The sequence below is a fragment of the Phyllopteryx taeniolatus genome, chromosome 5 (assembly GCF_024500385.1).
Source record: "Phyllopteryx taeniolatus isolate TA_2022b chromosome 5, UOR_Ptae_1.2, whole genome shotgun sequence".
NCBI lineage: Eukaryota > Metazoa > Chordata > Actinopteri > Syngnathiformes > Syngnathidae > Phyllopteryx > Phyllopteryx taeniolatus.
The window spans coordinates 6,295,096-6,314,667 of record NC_084506.1 but is presented as its reverse complement, the minus strand read 5'-3'; the positions used below and the strand labels follow the sequence as shown (position 1 = coordinate 6,314,667).

The window sequence follows — 19,572 nt, the reverse complement described above, 5'->3', positions numbered from 1 at the left end:
TAGGGATAGGGGATGACATTGGCTTTGTTATCCACAACCCGATTTTGGGTAAACAACTTGATAAAAAGGTAGTATTTTAAAGGAGTAGAAAATATGTGATGGACATGTTACTACTAGGTGCCCTGAATCCAAACGAAGACACTCGGCTGAGTACTTTGTAACCCTTCTGTTTCAGAGGAAATGACCGGCAATGCACATTTGCCACGGTGACTTTCCCAATTTAAACAGCCATCCATACGCAACAATGTTGGCGATCCAGAGCAGCAAGTAAATTGTGGCAATTTCCTTGACAAAAAGACATCATGACAGAATCCAAACTACCTTGACTGTCTGTCTCATGAAGGAAACCTAACAATAGCATTTCAAATCTGCTGGTAACTGCGAGTAGAAGCCAGGAATTAATCTATCTCCTGGCTTTGAGACAGAAATATTGTACTTGGCGTTCGGTGGCAATTTAAAAAAAAGAATGGCGGAGGATTAAGAAGTGCCAAGGACAGCACACCAAGATGAAGACCGCGTTTCCGGTCTCATGTTAGAGAACTTAAAACAACGTCAAAAGTAAATACAAAATGGCCATTTTGCACACAGACCTTTGGACGCGAGCCATCCATCTCTTACAAATGGAGCCCAGACGTTCAGCCGAAAGGCCGAACTCCTTGAGGGATTTGAACGACATGCTAACAAAATAGCACTTCCGCTCGCTCTCCTCCCTGAAATCCGAATCCACGCTAGACTATGAAAGCTTTTATTCCCACAGCGCTGTCAACATAGGCAAATGACTTTGGAACTGCGTGGCCTCCCCTCCTCCCGACCGACTAAGCAGGCACCGCAAAGCTTTCAAAGCTCCACGAATGACTGGTTCGCGACACTTTGCGCCACATTTCCTCCTCCTCAGGCGCACTGGGGATGGTACAGGGAGTAACCCGTGGCTCCTCCGGCACAGCAGGGGAACAATCACATATTGTTCCCTATGCTGCCGAACACTATTCACCACTCGGCTACAAGCACAATGGGCCGACTCAGGGGGACGCTTCGGAATACATGGAAGGGTAACGTCTACTGAGACACTGGTGGGTGTGCGACAATTTCATCGCTTTTGCCATCAGCGTTCTGGCGCCATTTTGCTGTGGGCACGTTGCTGTTAAGCAAATTGAGTCATCAACAAGAGAGGGGTTTAAAGAAATCAACTGCAATACACACCCTTTGCTTGAAAACCCAAACCTCCATGCCGTTTTTTTTAGTCTTACATGAGAGGCATAACATTGAAGCACCAGCTTAAGTATTCATTTGAAGAAAATATGTTTCAGATCTTTATTTGGTTGAACGCATAGTTCATGCTGAGAGACGCATTCATAGTTATTTCACACACAAGAAATGCCAAATACATTTTTAGAGCAGAAACCAATTCAAACTGATGGAACAAAGTGCGGCTAATTATGACAGCACGCAACTGTTCCACATACATCTGGAGCAGGTCGCAATCATTTACCTAAAAATACGACAAAAACAAAAATTCAAATAAAATACATCTTACTCAACGGCGACGCTGATTAGTAATTGTACTCAGGTGTGTGGGTCACTATAGACGTGTTTTGCTATTCGAAGTTGGCTATGACAAGTTTGCTCTGACCAACCAATCAGAGGAAGGAAAAACGCTGAAGTCAAAGGCCAGCGCTCTGGTCCTGCGCAGGCAAATCTGAAATCTGATGAAACGAACACGCCCATTAGTGATTCTGTACTGTGTGGCTGACGTTACATGGGCCAGCACTATTGATTCCGAAGGCCATGGGACGATTCGATTGACATGGCGGAGGCTAAAACATGATTGAGGAAAAAAAATAACAAATCTTGCATACAGTAGAAGAAGTGCAGCCAAGAGGAAGAGTATGAAACAAACAGAACATACTTTAGAATTTAGGTTGTAAATGAAAAGTGTTTAAGGCCAACAGACTGCCCACCACTGGTATTGGCGAGTGATTACTTTTTTTTTCCCCAGCATTTCCATCCAAATCATTTTTTACTCTAATTCCCTTTTGCCCTTTCAGCTCTGAACAACAGACGACAGCCCCATCGCCAAAGGAACAAAATGTTCAGGACATGTGGGTTATTATCTTGTTACAGTTCAAACGACTTGTTGGGCCAAAAATGTCAGGATTTCTTTCAAAGGCCAAGAAAATCAGAGAACGAAAGGCAAATGCATGTCATCGCCTCAAAGCACTAAAGGTAAGGCTGAGAAAACTAGTGTATTATCACCTTTGTTCCGCTTTTTGTTCAGGAAACCAACCACAGCTGCAATTTAAGTGTTTTGCTGACAGGCCAGAAAACATTGATGCCCTCCAGCAGCTGACCCGCCTCCACAGTTACACGCTTCCTGCCGCATCGGCCGTAAAAGCAGGTGATTTATCGAGACCATGTGTCTGTCCCGCTGCTGAGCACTGACCGGGCAAGCATGCAACTGACACTTCCACGAGGCCCGTAATAGCACGCCAGACGCCTAATGAATATCACAAGAAAGTCCTCTATATCATTTCTGTAATTAAATTTGTACGTCAATTTGTAAGTCTGAACTAACTGAAGGAAAGGCAGGAGCAAAGTCATAATTGATAAGGACAACTTTTATTCAGTTCGGATACGATACAGATATTGCAGCGTTGACAGATACCATAATTGATCCAATACGAGATCAGCAACGAATCGTACGTAGTTATTTTGTCGTATCAAATGTTTGAAATGCCTTCAATCGTGTGATATTACTTAAACAAAAGCCAGCAAAAGTAGGTATGAGGAAAAACTGACCGCTTTATTACTAAAGTTTAACTTTAAACCTAAGAGTGAGTATACTACAATTGAATAAAATTTAAATTAGAAAATCCCCCCCAAAAAAACTCAAAACTGCAACCTAACCACTGTTTAACTTAAACATAAGCATATACAACAATCAAATTGATTAAATAAAACCGTAATTAGAAGACCATGAAAATTAATCAATAAATCCAAGAAACACAAATTATACTTTTAAAGTGCAAAATAATAATTGATGTTCCTTTCAGTTATATTTTACTGTCAGTATATAGTGGGAACACATTTGCTTTCTCCAAATGCATGGCAATACACTTGTGAACTTCTTTATGCATCTGGGGTATACTTTTAATCGACAGGCGGCTCGGAATAATGGCTTGAGGAGCTTGTGTACTGCCCCCGTTTTGTGAGAGCCTTGTTGGAGCTTAGTTCCTGCTGAGCGCGTCTTGACCTCTAAGGGGCAGTGTGGTGCACACCATGATACGCACTTGCAGGAACAAAGAAAGTAGAACATCACGATCGAATATTGTTACTCGTTTTCACCGAGTTTGAAGGATATATGCAGTATTGTTTTTGCCTGGCCGTTTGTATTTGTTCATTCAGCGTTTGTGTACCAATAGTCATTAATTTGAGAGAGAGAGAGAGAGAGGACTTCTGCGAGTTTGATAATTTTTGTTAGCACATCAATGTTTCTTTTGTTTTTTTAACCAAAAACAAGAGTAATTATTTGGTTATGTTTTTTTTGTTTTACATTGAACGTCAACTGGAGTGTGAATAAACGACATTAAGCAAGCAACATTCCCTCTTACTCCTAGCTACTTTGTTAGCACCGCATCAACCTGTTGTGCTGTGGACTTGGACTTTTGACAATAACTACTTGAGACATTTGAAGGGTATACATTATCAGCTGATAATGTACAGCATTGGAATTTTCTGAGCCAATCAGAATTGAGTATTGAACAAGACCGTGACACAAACGTAGCGGTGCTTCCAAGCTCCTTAAAATAAACAGCGATCAATCTGTGTTTTTTAGATATTCATATTTTTTTGTTTAAAAAAAATAGAGCTGTTATAACTCTTTTGGAAACAATATTCTTCCATTCAAAAGTTTCCACTTTACATACTTTTACAGACCTGGAAATGTATGAAATTCCATACTTTCTACACTTGCATAGGAACCCTATATATCACAGACTGCCATAAAATATTGCAGTATCTCGGTCAGACTGTGACAACAATACACGACGTATTCCGATACCACCGTATCCCGTCTTTTACGATCACTGGGATTTATCTTGTCAAATCAAACACTGTCGTGGAGGTGTGACCACAAAACGTGTCACCTTTCACCATAACTGGATACAACAGTTACCGTGGAGGCAAGTTTATCTCAAACAATGGATTGCTGTGGCAATGTTGGGGTGGGGGGGGAAAGGAACAAAATGAGGCACACAAAAAAAAACATGCGGTGTCGCCGAGTGCTCGGGAGATAACGTTTTGGGCTGTCCATTCAAGGGTTGCTCAACGCATGTTCAAATACTTTTAATACAATACGGCTCGCAAGCAGGCAACAAAACGTTATGTAGCCTAAGCAAGCTAGCACTAACATTTGCACATAAACATGCCGGCGTTCTGTCGAATCATGCTCTAAAGCTTTGGTAAACATAGTACGCACACGGGAAGCGATGCCCCGGTCACAAAGTGCAATCCTATTGGTCAAGGTGCGCTGTCGGAGGGCTGTCATTGATATGTCACACTACACGGAAGACAGAAAAAAAATTCTCAGGATTGTTTATCTTAAAATTTTCCCAAAGTCTCTCAACGAAATCGATTATCAAAAACATTTAATTTGATCATCGATTAGGTGACGATTAATTGTTACAGCCCTAAAACAAACAATATTGGAATATCTCAAATCTAATGGCCCTGAGGTAGTAAAATCGGTCTACCATTTTCTGAAAGCGCATCATATATTACTTTTTATCACAGCTAAGCAGCACTTTGATGGTCAAACAAGGGAACTATAGTCAGGTGATGACAAGTCCTGACAAGTGACCTATACATAAGTGGAGCACCAAGCAGGTCAAAACTTGAGAGCCACACCTATCGCTGTGCTGCGTAAAATAATGTTTCAGTAAGGTCTAATGGACCAAACACAGCGGGAACCGAGAATAGCCGATTCCAATCATTTTGAATGCCCCACACACACCGGCTCTCCTTTACTTAAGCGTTCGTTGGAGCTTACAGCATCAATTACACTACTGCGATGTCGCTGTAATTAAAATATTGATCATCAAGCTGTTGTAGTGGGGGCAACATTCCAAACCAATGTAGCTTTCGACTCTTACAGCAGAAGCAAATTTTGCTTGGTAGCCCGAGGCTGTGGCGACAAGCAGCATATACACTGCTGTTACGCTTTTATTTGACACGGAGACCACTGCTGGGGGAAGAAAATGGGGAAAAAAATGTCAAGCGAAACAGCTGCTTGCTAGCGATGACCAAGTACATAACGAGTTGTTCTAAAACCAAATTCGATTTAAAGGGGAAAAAAATGCTAAATGCTTGGTTAGGAAAAATCTAAAAAGCTCCTCCTCAATGATCCAAGTCGCTTTTTATGAGGAGCTTTCTGCACAAGTACCGTGCTGTGCATTAATGTGCAGAAACCCTGTGGTCCATTTTCTTTTTAATTTGCACTCCACCAATAACTGCCATTCATCTTAGCACAGTCTGGTTTCATTGTTGCTCGTCCCCCGTGTGTGGACAGACGCGTTCAATCAAGTCTTTCATTGGCCCATATGCTAACAGGCTGGGCAGCATCTGAGGACGACGACGCCTGCACCATTAACTCCGTAATGGCACCCATGGTCCCTGGAGGTCGCAGATGATGATGCGAAAGTAAAGCCAGGGTGAGCCAGTGGTTAAACTATCAATGTGTACATCTCGGAGCAGGAATAAAGGAGGGCAATTACACCTTCACTTAACAGCTTCCTGTACTCCCAATTGTCTTATTTGTGTTGTGAGGGAATGTTGGATGGAAGACAGAACGCTGTGCTGACGACAACTAGGACACCAAATGAATAGCAGGCACTAAATATAGTCCGCATGCTGCACACACGAGCTAGCTGCTCCACAAACGCATCAATCCAAAGAGAAGAAGAGAGCCTGTTTCCAAATCACTCACTGGAAAGATGTACCCTTATTCAAAGAGACAACTTTTTACATTTGGACACGGCGTCCTTATTTTTTTAACAACGTGAACTGTGTGCCAAGAAGTGTGTGCAGTTCTGTTCTTATATAACGCCTCCCCACATCGTCTTTTCTTTGTGAATCTTGCTACATAATTTGCACAATCGGTATCACGCCATCCCACAGCGGTGACGGGCGTGGGGGGATGATTTTAAACAGGGTGTGCTGGTATAGTCAATATGTCAGACAGTCTTTTTAAATAGTGTTAAATCTAAAGTCACAAGAATTCAAACCCACATTTTAAGGAAAAATGCACCTATAAAAAAATTTTAAACAAAGTTCAGTTCAAACCACTGTCATGTATGGCACCAGCTACTGTCCAAAACATTTTCAGAATCAAGTATTGTAATAATTATCCCATCGATTGAGTAATTCAATAAAAAAAAAAATTCATCACATACTGTGAGGTGCATGTATTATTTTTGTTTACTTGGGGTCACCGGCCTCACATTATACTGTAGTATGTGACTTTTGAGTGTGGCTTTAAAAAGAGGAGCCTGATCGGGTGAGTGACGTGGGTGTCAGCAAATGAGTGTGTCGCGTTAGCGTGTTGAGTGACAATATGAGTTGTGGCCATCAGCAGCTCGTGTGTTAATGTGCTTCTTATGCGTATTACGACTGGAATAGTAACATTGCTCTGTGTGGGAAAATTATCTGTGCGAACCTTCGAGGCAGAGATTTTGATTTAAAGCTTTTTTTTGTAATCGGGTTATTTGATCAATTGTTGCAGCCGTACGCTGACATTACATGAAGTGTATTCACATTCAAAGCAGCAAAGATACACACACACACACACACCGATAATCCGGCCAAATTTAAGCAGCTGTATTCACTTCCGATCAAAGGCAGCAAAGCCCCGATTCTTGGATGTCTCTAAAGGTTTATCCTGAGCAACTATCGTGTGGTGTGGGGTGTACCAAGTGTGATTTTTGCTCCCTACCCTGCTTAGAACACAGTTGGGGCCAACAAGCATAAATGTGAAAACCTGTGCAATATTTAAAATATTCAGTTTTTCCTACATATACATTTTTGAGGCAGCCACCACCTAATTTCAGGCAACTTCATTCTCTTAAAACTCTGACATCATCAAAACCTGATCAGTGCTACACTAGTTATTTTTACTGCAATTGCTGTATCAGTAACAAGTCACTCCTGAAAACAGATTTTCTTTCCAAATGCTTTCCTTATTTCCAAACAGGTTAATATTGTTCCTTTTGTAACAAAGCCCATCAGATTTTGCAGAAAGAAAATTTTAAATGAGCTTTACACCTTATGTTTTTTTTGTCCGTGTCTTACGTCTTTTCAGAGCAATATTATTTTTAAAAAGTCTTTGAGTCGATCAGAATGGTTTTACAATATGGACCTGTTAATGATCATATATCCAGAGGTCAGGGTTTCCGCAGGCTCTGTGACTGTGGTGTGAAATATACGATAGCCAATTAGGAAGTGCCCTGAAGCTGGTGGTTTTGCCAAATTCAAATACAAGCAACTGCAATATAGTTATCAAATAAGATAATGGTTAGTCTAGCTACTTAAATTTATCCTCCTTTGTATTCTGCGGTAGTCTGGATGCCCTGTGGGACAAACTATTTTTTCCTCGTCACGTGTTGGATTGCACTTTGTAAAATATTGAATAAACAGAACACGGGAAATGTCTGCAGCCCGCTTAAGACTCCAGTGGCACCGTAAACACATTTCATTTGTTTTTACGTTTGTTGTGGTCAACTTCCTTTTACACGTGACAAATAAGGTAAAAACATTATCTGAGTCTATCCTAGCTTTATCGTGAAAGTCAAGAGTCGGCATCGTTTGCTTGCTTTACACTTGTGTTTGACAGGTTATGATCAAAAATTACTTAAAATATTGCCTTAACAGTTAATAAATACAATGGCAATTGTGTGAGCCTGGAGCCGATCATTTCCATACATTTTTATTATGGGGAAGATTGTTTGTAAAGCCCAACAAATCGGCAGTCAAACGCATTCCTGGAACAGATTGTGTTCTCTGAGTTCAGTGATGATTTGGGCGTGTTTGAATAGCAAACGCAGCCCAACACAGCAAGCATCACGAATATCCAGAAACCCGTGCCGTCCAAAAGAAGGCCGCTCACGGTGACATTTAGCTGAGTAACACATTGTCGCTCAATGTCTGCCATGGGATCACACTTAAGCCCTGATAGTAACTCTTCCCTGTCAACAATCGCACAGAAAAATCAATCTCAAGCGGGTGCCAAATCCCGCAGATGACTTTTTTTTTTTTCATACACCCATCCATCCATTTCTACTGCTTTTCCGAGGTTAGGTCGCGGGGGCAGTACCTTGAGCAGGGACACCCAGAATTCCCTCTCCCCAGCCACTTCATCCAACTCTTCCGGGGGGGATCCCAAGGCGTTCACAGGCCAGCCGAGACATAGTCTCTACAGCGGTACATGGGTCGTCCCTGTGGTCTCCGCCCGGTGGGACGTGCCTGGAACACCTCACCGGGGAGGCGTCCGGGAGGCATCCGAATCAGATGCCCCGGCCACCTCATCTGGCTGCTCTCGAGGTGGGGGAGCAGCGGCTCAACTCTGAGCTCCTCCCAGATGACCGAGCTTCTCACCCCATCTCTAAGAGAGGGGTTAGGGTTAACACTAACCCTAACACCCTGCGGAGGAAACTCATTTCGGCCGCTTGTATCCGGGATCTCGTTCTTTCGGTCACGACCCACACCGTCGTGACCATAGGTGAGGGTAGGAACGTAGATCGACCGGTAAATCGAGAGCTTTGCCTTTCGGCTTAGCTCCTTCTTTACCACAACGGACCGATACAAACTCCCCATCACTGCAGACGCTGCACTGATCCACCTGTCAATCTCCCGTTCCATTCTTCCCTCACTCGTGAACAAGACCCCAAGATACTTGAACTCCTCCACTTGGGGCAGGATCTCATCCCCGACCTGGAGAGGGCACGCCACCCTTTTCCAACTGAGGACCACGGTCTCAGATTTGGAGGTGCCGATTCTCATCCCAGCCGTTTCACACTCAGCTGCGAACCGCTCCAGCGAGATTTGGAGATCACGGCTTGATGAAGCCAACAGATCCACATCTGCAAAAAGCAGAGATGCAATACTGAGGCCACCAAACCGGACCCCCTCTACGCCTCGGCTGCGCCTAGAAATTATGTCAGTAAATGTTATGAACAGAATTGGTGACAAAGGGCAGCCTTGGCGGAGTCCAACCCTCACTGGAAACGAGTCCTTTTAAACAAAACAAAAAACTTGGGTCCGCGTTGAACGACTGGTTAGCACATTTGCCTCACAGGTCTGAGGACCTGGGTTCAAATCCCGGCCCCGCCTGTGTGGAGTTTGCATGTTCTCCTCGTGCCTGCGTGGGTTTTCTCCGGGCACTCCAGTTTCCTCCCACAGCCCCAAAACACATGTGGTAGGTTGAATGAAGACTAAATTGTCGGTAGGTGTGAATGGTTGTTTGTTTCTATGTGCCCTGCGATTGGCTGGCGACGAGTTCAGGGTATACCCCGTCTCTTGCCCGAAGATAGCTGGGATAGGCTCCAGCATGCCTGCGACGCTTGTGAGGAGAAGTGGTACAGAAAATGGATGGATGAACTTCAATGTATTGATTTTGGAAAGTTTTCAGCAATCAGTTATGATTATGTGGAGGTTACTGCCATCAAGGAAAACAACAATGAACACTCGATTCACAAATGTTTCTGGAGAACCAATAACTATTGAAAAACTTACCTATCCATTTATTTGTGCTCTTTCAAGAACTAAAGATAGCCGTTTGTGCTACATGTACAGCGGTACATTGATTTATGACTGCACCAACTTAAGAGTTCCGAGCTGTCGCTTGTGAGACGAAATTTGAGGGACACGCAAGCTTCAGAAACACCAGCGCTCGACGGCAAAAGAGAACACCGCAAAATCCACCCGGCATCCCGCGTCTCACTCACAATTTGCGTTTAGAGTAAATCTAGTTAAGAGCTCTCTCACGCAACAAATTAAACTTGTAAGGCAAGGTACCACAATTTAAAAAATGAAAGCATTACATATTACTGAGTCAAAAACTTAAAATGTTGATGAGTAGGAAAGTTGCAGTGTGAGATCTAACAGCATAATCCCATCAATCCTTTTACACAATAGCAATTAAACAAAATCCTGAATGTGTTTGGTAAATTATTTTTTTTGAATTATTTTATTCACAGTTAATCAGGTCGGGGCAATTGGACTCTTGTTTGTTGAATTCCCCACCCCGATTTTGGAAACATTTCCAAAATGACAAACAACTACGCTATCGAATTGATTGTATCCAGCATTCTGATACTTCAGGTGCATTTTTTTTTATTAAAGCCACATGTAAGCAATTTTGTTTTAAGTGTCATAAAATGAGTCTGAAATTACATTTAAGCATTTTGAGGTATAATAGTGTTCCCTGCTATAGCGCAGTCCATCTTTTGCGCTGCTGCGAACTGTATATCAGTTTTTTTTGCAATCCCTGTGATAGACAGGGCTTCACTGTATTTAGTAACTGGGCAAATAAAAAAAAATTTATGGGGTCCATTAATGGAGAAGAATATTTGTTAATGATGACCCTTTATTGCTCAGTGACTTGTTTTTCTCAATGTCTTTATGTTCTGTCAATTGACTGTTGTCGTACTAGAACGGCTCCAATTACCGGAGACAACTCCCTTGTGTGTTTTTTGGACATACTTGGCAAATAAAGATGATTCTGATGACAGGTCTTGGTCCCCCTCCCCTTCCAAGCTCTTTAACCGTCATTTAGTCTGACTAATTCCTGTTAACAAATGACCAGTGAGTACTTTTAAACCATAATGTTACCAGACAGTGTCTGTACAGAAGACTACTTTTGCGTGTAATGGGAAAATTGTCTTGCCAGGGCTGTTGTTTACATGGACCCAGTCACAAGATCTCCATTAGAGGCTCAATAATAATGGCAGAAAACCACGTGTTCGTTCCGTGGTTAGGTAAGCCTCCCCAACGTTAGCTAACTAGTGGGAGAGGCACACAACAACAAAAAACAGGAAGAGCACCACTTATGTCGCTTTGCATGAAAATAAAACACGTTCATGTGAGACAAGTTGAGCAAAAGCTTGACTACTGGTGCATACACTTCCCCTTTCAAGTGTTGACGAGCGAATTGTGCCTTTTGCCCTCGCGTCGCAGACGACGGCGTAAACTTGACTTTTTACAGCAACTTCGACCCCTCCGCTAGTTCATAATGCGACATTTGTTCGTTTTTTCGCCCCCACAACAATGGAACAGAGCGAGAAGCACATGTCAGTGGAGTAGACTGTTGTCGCGCGCTCGCTAATATTGCTAAGCTAACTACACACACACACACAGAACTACTCCATTTTAGATCTTCTATTTTCCTTTGACTTAAAAGTGAGCACCGTCGACTTCGTTTTAACCCGAGGCGTCTCGTCGTTATTTAAACACTAGCAACCAAGTTGTATTCGTCCAATAAAGTCGATGTGAGGTTAGCCGGCCGCAGCCGTTAGCTCCTCCGGTTGGAGCTAATATGCTACGAGCTATAAGCGCAAACGTTTCATCATCGCCTGCAAACACAACTTCAAAAACACAAAGACGGGAAAAAGGCGACATTGAGCAAGTATTGCAGTTACTTACATCGTATCGCCCGCTGCCATTAGCCGACTATCAGTCAGCGGTAGATAATCCAGGTTATACGACGTCGAAGTCATACTCTTGTTTGATGAAAATAAAAAATAAAAAATAAGAAGAAGGGGGTGGGGGGGGGGGAGCCGTCTAATCTAACAATGAGAGCACGTCCGCGCACACTCGCATGAAGGCAAAGAAGACGACGAGCGAGAACAGGTGCCGACTGCCGAGACGCGAGGAACCGACGAGGGGGAGGAGGACGAGGGCGTCTGCGTCTTCGTCTTCGTCTGCGTCTGCGTCTTGTTCGCCCAAGTGCATGCGAAGAGCAACTGGCGGCCGCTTTGCTCGCGACTTCCGATATGCGACCAGTGAGAGCGCGCAGAAAAGAGAGAGAGGAGCTGCAGTAAAAGCAGAGGCGTGGTCAGCGGTGGAAAGGAACCAAGCACAAATACTTCCTGACTAAACTCAAGTACATTTCTTTTCTTCCCCCCCCCCCCACCACCCGCGACTTTTACTCCCGACATTTAACATATCTGTTCCGACTTTGTTACAATAGCCCCGTTAGTTTGCTTCAACCTCCGCAGATGAGGGGGGGGGGGGGAACGAGGGAAGTAACAAAGTACAAATACTGCTATCTGCACTAAACTCAAAAGAGTGACCAATGAGTGATGAAGCACCAGAAGGAGTTCGTGTAATATGGAGCAATTGTGCCATTTTCTGCAGGTGATTGGTAGATTTGGATGAATAAAGCATTTTTATTTTGAGTTCATATTTTTGTATCAATTGAAACTTGTCAAAATCTTCCTTCGAGCCGGATTTGAACCAGCGACCTAAGGATTACAGCTTTGTGCCTCTACAGTCCTCCGCTCTACCAACTGAGCTATCGAAGGGTTACTGAAGTGTGACGGTTTGTGTAGAATGGAGCAATTGTGTCATTTTCTACTGATTTGGATGAAAAATACATGATTATATTTAATTCTGATTTTTGCAAAGACTGAAAACTCGAAAATGTCCTTCGATTGAAGATTCTCTAAAATATCCTTTGAGCCGGAATTGATTTAGCGACCTAAGGATTTCCGCTTTGAGTCTGTACAGTTCTCCGCTCTACCAACTGAGCTTTCGAAGGGGTAACAAAGCTCTTCATCACGCATTTCTGTGGACAAGAGTGATGTAGCACCAAAGCGAGTTCATCTAGTATGGAGAAATTGTGCCATTTTCTACAGGTGATTGGTAGATTTGGATGAATAAACCATGATTATTTGCAACGATTGAACTTGTCAAAATCGTCCTTCGAGCCGGATTTGAACCAGCGACCTAAGGATTACAGCTTTGTGCCTCTACAGTCCTCCGCTCTACCAACTGAGCTATCGAAGGGTTACTGAAGTGTGACGGTTTGTGTAGAATGGAGCAATTGTGGCATTTTCTACTTATTTGGATGAATAAGACGATTATATTTATTTCGATTTTTGTAAAGATTGAAAACTCGAAAATGTCCTTCGACTGAAGATTCTCTAATATATCCTTTGAGCCGGAATTCAGTTAGCGACCTCAGGATTTTCACTTTGAGCCTCTCCAGTTCTCCGCTCTACCGACTGAGCTTTCGAAGGGGTAACAAAGCTCTTCATCACGCATTTCTAGGGACAAGAGTGATGTCGCACCAGAAGGAGTTCCTGTAGTATGGAGGAATTGTGCCATTTTCTGCAGGTGATTGGTAGATTTGGAAGAATAAACCATTATTATTTTGAGTTCCTATTTTTGTAACGATTGAAACTTGTCAAAATGTTCCTTCGAGCCGGATTTGAACCAGCGACCTAAGGATTACAACTTTGTGTCTCTACAGTCCTCCGCTCTACCAACTGAGCTATCGAAGGGTTATTGAATTGTGATGGTTTGTGTAGAATGGAGCAATTGTGGCATTCTCTACAGTTGGATGAATTAGACACGATTATATTTTATTTCGATTTTTGTAAAGATTGAAAACTCGAAAATGTCCTTCGACTGAAGATTCTCTAATATATCCTTTGAGCCGGAATTCAGTTAGCGACCTCAGGATTTTCACTTTGAGCCTCTCCAGTTCTCCGCTCTACCGACTGAGCTTTCGAAGGGGTAACAAAGCTCTTCATCACGCATTTCTAGGGACAAGAGTGATGTCGCACCAGAAGGAGTTCGTGTAGTATGGAGGAATTGTGCCATTTTCTGCAGGTGATTGGTATAGTTTGATGAATAAACCATGATTATTTTAAGTTCCTATTTTTTTAACGATTGAAACTTGTCAAAATCTTCCTTCGAGCCGGATTTGAACCAGCGACCTAAGGACTACAGCTTTGTGCCTCTACAGTCCTCCGCTCTACCAACTGAGCTATCGAAGGGTTACTGAAGTGTGACGGTTTGTGTAGAATGGAGCAATTGTGGCATTTTCTACAGTTATTTGGATGAATAAGACACGATTCTATTTTATTCCGATTTTTGTAAAGATTGAAAACTCGAAAATGTCCTTCGATTGAAGATTCTCTAAAAAATCTTTTGAGCCGGAATTGAGTTAGCGACCGAAGGATTTCCGCTTTGAACCTGTACAGTTCTCCGCTCTACCAACTGAGCTATCGAAGGGGAAACAAAGCTCTTCATCACGCGTTTCTGGGGACGAGAGTGATGTCACACCAGAAGGAGTTCATGTAGTATGGAGCAATTGTGCCATTTTCTGCAGGTGATTGGTAGATTTGGAAGAATAAACCATTATTATTTTGAGTTCCTATTTTTGTAACGATTGAAACTTGTCAAAATCTTCCTTCGAGCCGGATTTGAACCAGCGACCTAAGGATTACAACTTTGTGTCTCTACAGTCCTCCGCTCTACCAACTGAGCTATCGAAGGGTTATGGAAGTGTGATGGTTTGTGTAGAATGGATCAATTGTGGCATTTTATTGGTCGATTTGGATGAATAAGCGATTATTTTTTTCCCCTTCTTTTGTAAAGATTGAAAATTCTCAAAAATTTTCTTTGAGCCAGAATTGAAACAGGAATGTAAGGATTTCAGCTTTGAGCCTCTACAGTGCTCCACTCTACCAACTGAGCTATGGAAAGGTTGAGGTGTAGGGCAGGGGTTCTTACTATATATAGGCGAATCGAAGGATTCTCTCGAGCGGACAAGAAGTTTGAAGTTGAAATCCTTTGGTCAGAATCATCTTTATTTGCACTCGGCACGGTAGACGACTGGTTAGAGCGTCTGCCTCACAGTTTTCAATCTTTCCAAAAATAGGAATTCAAAATTATCGTGGCTTATTCATCCAAATCTACCAATTACCAGTAGAAAATGCCACAATTGCTCCATACTACATAAACCGCTTCCAATAACAGTGCTACCGTTTTTTCTGTCCCCAGACATGCCAGTTGTTTGAAGTTTTATGATGACCTACCATCAGGATAATTTCCATTAGCCTGCCTATGACATACTATGTTACATGTTAGCATTCAACTCACAGACTTTTGTTCGAAAAAAGATATGGTTTGGTTGGACATGTTTGGTGTAATTCTATTGTTTGATGTGTCAGTTTTACACACTACAAAAAAGTGCAGTCTGTCTCAAAATCGCAGATTTTCACTTATTGCCATTATAAAACTCACTGTCGTGTGTGTACCCCACTTTTAAATTTGTAGGTGTACCTAATTCCAAACTTTGAGATGATTAAACTGCAGTTTCCCCCCCCCCAAGCCGCCTTTCCATGAGTTCAGAAGTCAGGATCCCCTTTATGTGGTGCTATTATTTCCTTGGGGGAGGGGTTGGCCCATCTCCTTTTGTTATCCTGGACTTGCAGGGCGAGGCCTCAATACGAATACTATAAGGGGGCGGGGGAGGGGGTGCTCGGTAAAGTGTCGGGGGTGCGGTTGATGCAGTCCAAATGTATTTCTTACGCATGTACGCTTTATATATAACAGAATTTATTGAATCCTATCCGTGTCAATTTCAAGGCATGGGTGCAGAATGTGCTTCATTAAACAGCGCCTCAACCAGGTTGGTATGCATAATGCGCCACGCGACCTATTTTCCCCTCAATACATGCAGCCTACTTTGTGACATGCATTAGCATGGAGCTCAAGGGGATGCTATAAAAAGGTAGACTAAAGCTCTCTGGAGAATGCGCTTTTATGAAATCGGGAGGGGGGGGGAATGCAATAAGATCCGCAGCCTGCACATATTCGCTCTGCCTCGTCTCATGGGGGGGGGGGGGTCTTACTGTACATAGGAGCATGCATTCCTTAATTATGTTTATTATATACACTGCTGCCTTGAAATACACATTTATTTCATTCTGTCATTCAAATCACTCATATCTTAAATTATCTTTCCCCATTGAAATGAATAAAAACGGCATTAATCTGTTCCAGTGCCCCGCCCCCCCCCCCCCCCCCCCCAAAAAAAAAAATCCCAAAACATTTGTAGCGTTTTATATAAAATGTTACTTCATAAAAGCATACACTAATTGCATAATTCAATTGAATGCAAAAAAAATTACATTTGTTGCTTCAATTCAATGGACATTGTGCTGCACTTTCTGGTGTGGAAACGTTGGCCACCTGAGGCAGTATAATACAGACATGGATTTACAGTACATGGAGGTGCTGGACCGGTTCTCATGGTCCTCAGTAAGCTGCTGTGAAGTCGCCCCCGCCACAGTTCCATTTTTGTGGTTTTGTGGTTTCACTGTTTCACAGTTTCACAGATTTTGAAATCGTACTTAATGTCATTTTAAATTGCACATTTTCCGCTATATCGTGGGATTTTGTGGTGATCTTTTTTCCCCAACAGGGACCGATACTACAGTCTCACATAGCAATAAGGCAAGAGGAGTGTTGGGAAGATTACGAAACAATTCCAAAAGTTTTGATTTTGAAATGGCCGAATAAACAACAACTATGACTACTACTACTACTACTACTACTACTTTGGTAATGTAGTTGGGTACAAGTACAAGCTGCCTCGGTCTAAATGTAATAGCAGTGTAACTATTTCAATTACTTTCTCAAAGTAATATTACTCATTACATGTGAAAAAATTTATTACTTTTCTTATATTTGAAAGAATGCATCAACAGGACCCTTGGATGTTTCCTGTAAAAAAAAAGAAAAAAAAAGAAAAGTGGATTAAAACCATTTAGCATTATTTGGGAATTAAACGTGTTCTTTACACAAATAATAAAATTTTAACAAAAATTGATGACATGTACAGCATGCAGAAAACATACCATGTTGACCTAATGCCCATTTGCACAACAGTGCGTCTACGTTAAAGTAAACGTCGTCAACAAATTTAATACGCGACCTGCCGCTTGCCACGACTGACGGCGAGTCACTCGAAACGCAGACTGCTAACAGTTCACCACTCAACAGCCATCGCGGTCCTGCCAACTCTACAGCCTCATTTGCTGGCGCCGACGTCACTCAAAACATCTCGAAAAAGTCGTATGTCAAGGCACCACTGGACAGTAATGCAATTGTTGATGTTTGGTGTGTTTGTTGCAGTGGATTCCAGATGAGGCGCCTTTTAACACTGGAGCCGCCTCTTCCTTAATCTCAAATGATTACGACTGTAATCCCACCACATGTAGAACGCTTTTGTTGTTTACTGTACAAAATGGCTTCCTCCCCCCCCCCATCCCAACCCAACCTGTACTGCGTTTAAAAGCACGAAAAAAAAAAAAAAAAAAAGGGTAGGCCATTTCCCGACCTGAGCGTGCGTCGCCTTGAATTTTGGAAAGTGCACTTTTTTGTTTGTTGACTTTTGAACGGCAAGTGTTTGCAGAATGGCGACCGAGTCTGGAAAGCTCTCAAAATGGAGAGGAAAGGGAGGGAACTTCATTTGTTATTGGCGAGGGGGGGGGGGCTGAGATGGGGCTGGAGGATGGGTGGGGGGCTCTGATGGAAAAAGATGCACAAGGCACACATAACCACATCTTTTTTCACAGTCCTGATAGGACTGCTCACTGGTTCACCTGCCACCATAATGAGGATAACAACTACAGAAAATGCTGCCTGTCTGTCTATCCCTGCATGCATCCATCTTTCACAGTATACGTTGTAAAAATCTGTCACGAAGCCTCTAGATAAATATTTGACATGCTTTTTCCACATGACATTGAACGTAAGGTGTCCATGTGCCTTTTGTGGCAGAAAAAAAAGAAAGAATTTCAACTTGATTTATCTTTTTCAAGTTGAAATTAAAAAAAAAAAAAAAATGTAAAATTCAAGTGTGCACCAACAGAGAATTCACGCCCGTAAGAGAGACACAAGAACAGCCATCAGTTGGGATCACATCCAGGCCAGGCCAGACAAAGACGGCGTGCGTGCGTGCGTGGGAGGTAAACGCCAAACGTACCTCATGGGCAGGTCCTCGGTCCTGACAGTGGGGGGGCAGCGCATGCTGTTGGCGTACAGACTCTGCACCAGGGCCAGCTCGGAGGAGTGCTCCAACATGGGTGCTGTGCAAGGCGAGATCCACTAGGGCCAAACGGGGACGGACGGACGGACGCTGTCGTCGGCGGCTTCTCCTCTCTCGGTCTGCCTGCCAGCCGCCTGCCTTCCTCGCAGCCCAGCGTCCCTCTCTCCTCACCCGGGTGCATCCGAGCCTGGACCCGCCCCCCCCACCCCACTCTTGAAATAATCCCCTGTGACAGCCCATGGTGCACTAATGCATTGCGCCGCCTGCGGCAAGACACTTTTGCCACTGCCCTCGGTGGCACTAATTGACATCCGGATGAGGAGAAGTTCAGCAATGCACACTAACATGGTGACGGCAGTGATGGGAAGTAACCATTCATACTTTGTTACTGTCCAGGGATCGCTACTTTACTTGAATATTTATTTTTCTGACGACTTTTATTTTTCACTCCCTACATTTGAAAACAGATACGCCCAGGAGTGCCCTTATTTTTGGCAAAGTGCCCCTACGTGTGGGGGCAAACATCCCCCCCCCCCCCAAAAAAAAAGTTTTTTGTTTGCTTGTTTTTTTTTTTTTTTAATGTAGCTATGCCGACAGGGGCTCTGCTCATTCAAATAGACGCCCCTCTTCAGTAAACCATCCCACTCGCTGCCGACCGATATTGGGAGCATCTTGTACATTCAACATGTCTACTGTTCCACGTGAACTTCCGGGACCATCAATTGAATTTACCACAGTACACTGGGGAAAAAATAAATAAACAGTAGATAACTGTAATCCGTCACAACTAATATTTTAGCTTTGATTAAATAAGAGTCTTTCATTTGCCATTAGCTTTTGTTATTACATGTGCATTGTAAACCATTTTTTTAGAGTTAGCAAACATGACCAGTGTTAGCCGTAACGTTAGCTCTTGCTAGCTTAGCTTAGTTTAGTTGAGAAACACAACGCGAGTCGAAGTGCTCATACGCAAGGCGCAGGCTTCAATTGTCGTTATTTAACGTTTAATGGCGTCTTTCTGGTTTACGTGAGGGAAATATTTACGTTTAAGCAGCTGCTCCTGCCTCCCGTCCCCGAGAGGCTAACGTCTACCCGGACAAAAACTTGTGTCGGATTCCAGGCCTCAAATGTTATGGCGTCCAGTCCAGAACAGATACATCTTTCAAAAAAATACATCAATGACTTTAAACTAACTGTATCTTTACATTACAAACTAATATTTTTCAGCAATTTGAATTTTAAAAAAAAACCATTCAATGAATGACAGCTTTGTTATACTTTTCTCAGTGGATAGCAAATCAATTTCCCCATTGAAATGAATTGAAATGCCATTAATCCATTCCCCAAAAAAAAAAAAAAAAAAATGCAATTCTTTTGTTACGTGTTTTTAATAAAGAAAATAATGGCATGTATTGTACTTTATAAAAACAAACCGTAATAACATAATTTCAAAAAGAACG

At 42.8% G+C, this 19,572-nt stretch overlaps 1 protein-coding gene and 5 non-coding genes across 8 annotated transcripts in view; all 6 read right to left on the bottom strand.

Annotated features, from left to right (window-relative positions):
* Window positions 1-18,290, bottom strand: part of LOC133477718 (CUGBP Elav-like family member 2) — a 40,970-nt gene extending 22,680 nt beyond the window's left edge. Inside the window, exon 1 of one of the 3 annotated variants that reach the window (XM_061772783.1) lies at window positions 18,050-18,290. In XM_061772783.1, the coding sequence (XP_061628767.1) occupies window positions 18,050-18,147 (98 nt within the window). In that variant the 5' untranslated portion in view covers window positions 18,148-18,290. Of the gene's footprint in view, window positions 1-11,688; window positions 12,115-18,049 lie in introns of those variants that run through there. The other 2 variants (XM_061772785.1, XM_061772786.1) reach the window with 2 other exon arrangements.
* Window positions 12,482-12,569, bottom strand: trnay-gua (transfer RNA tyrosine (anticodon GUA)). Its single transcript is given in 2 exon segments — window positions 12,482-12,517; window positions 12,533-12,569. It is a non-coding gene; the product is annotated as a tRNA-Tyr (tRNA).
* Window positions 12,966-13,053, bottom strand: trnay-gua (transfer RNA tyrosine (anticodon GUA)). Its single transcript is given in 2 exon segments — window positions 12,966-13,001; window positions 13,017-13,053. It is a non-coding gene; the product is annotated as a tRNA-Tyr (tRNA).
* On the bottom strand, window positions 13,463-13,550 carry trnay-gua (transfer RNA tyrosine (anticodon GUA)). Its single transcript is given in 2 exon segments — window positions 13,463-13,498; window positions 13,514-13,550. It is a non-coding gene; the product is annotated as a tRNA-Tyr (tRNA).
* On the bottom strand, window positions 13,961-14,048 carry trnay-gua (transfer RNA tyrosine (anticodon GUA)). The gene is given in 2 exon segments: window positions 13,961-13,996; window positions 14,012-14,048. It is a non-coding gene; the product is annotated as a tRNA-Tyr (tRNA).
* Window positions 14,463-14,550, bottom strand: trnay-gua (transfer RNA tyrosine (anticodon GUA)). Its single transcript is given in 2 exon segments — window positions 14,463-14,498; window positions 14,514-14,550. It is a non-coding gene; the product is annotated as a tRNA-Tyr (tRNA).
* Window positions 18,291-19,572: the final 1,282 nt, after the last annotated feature.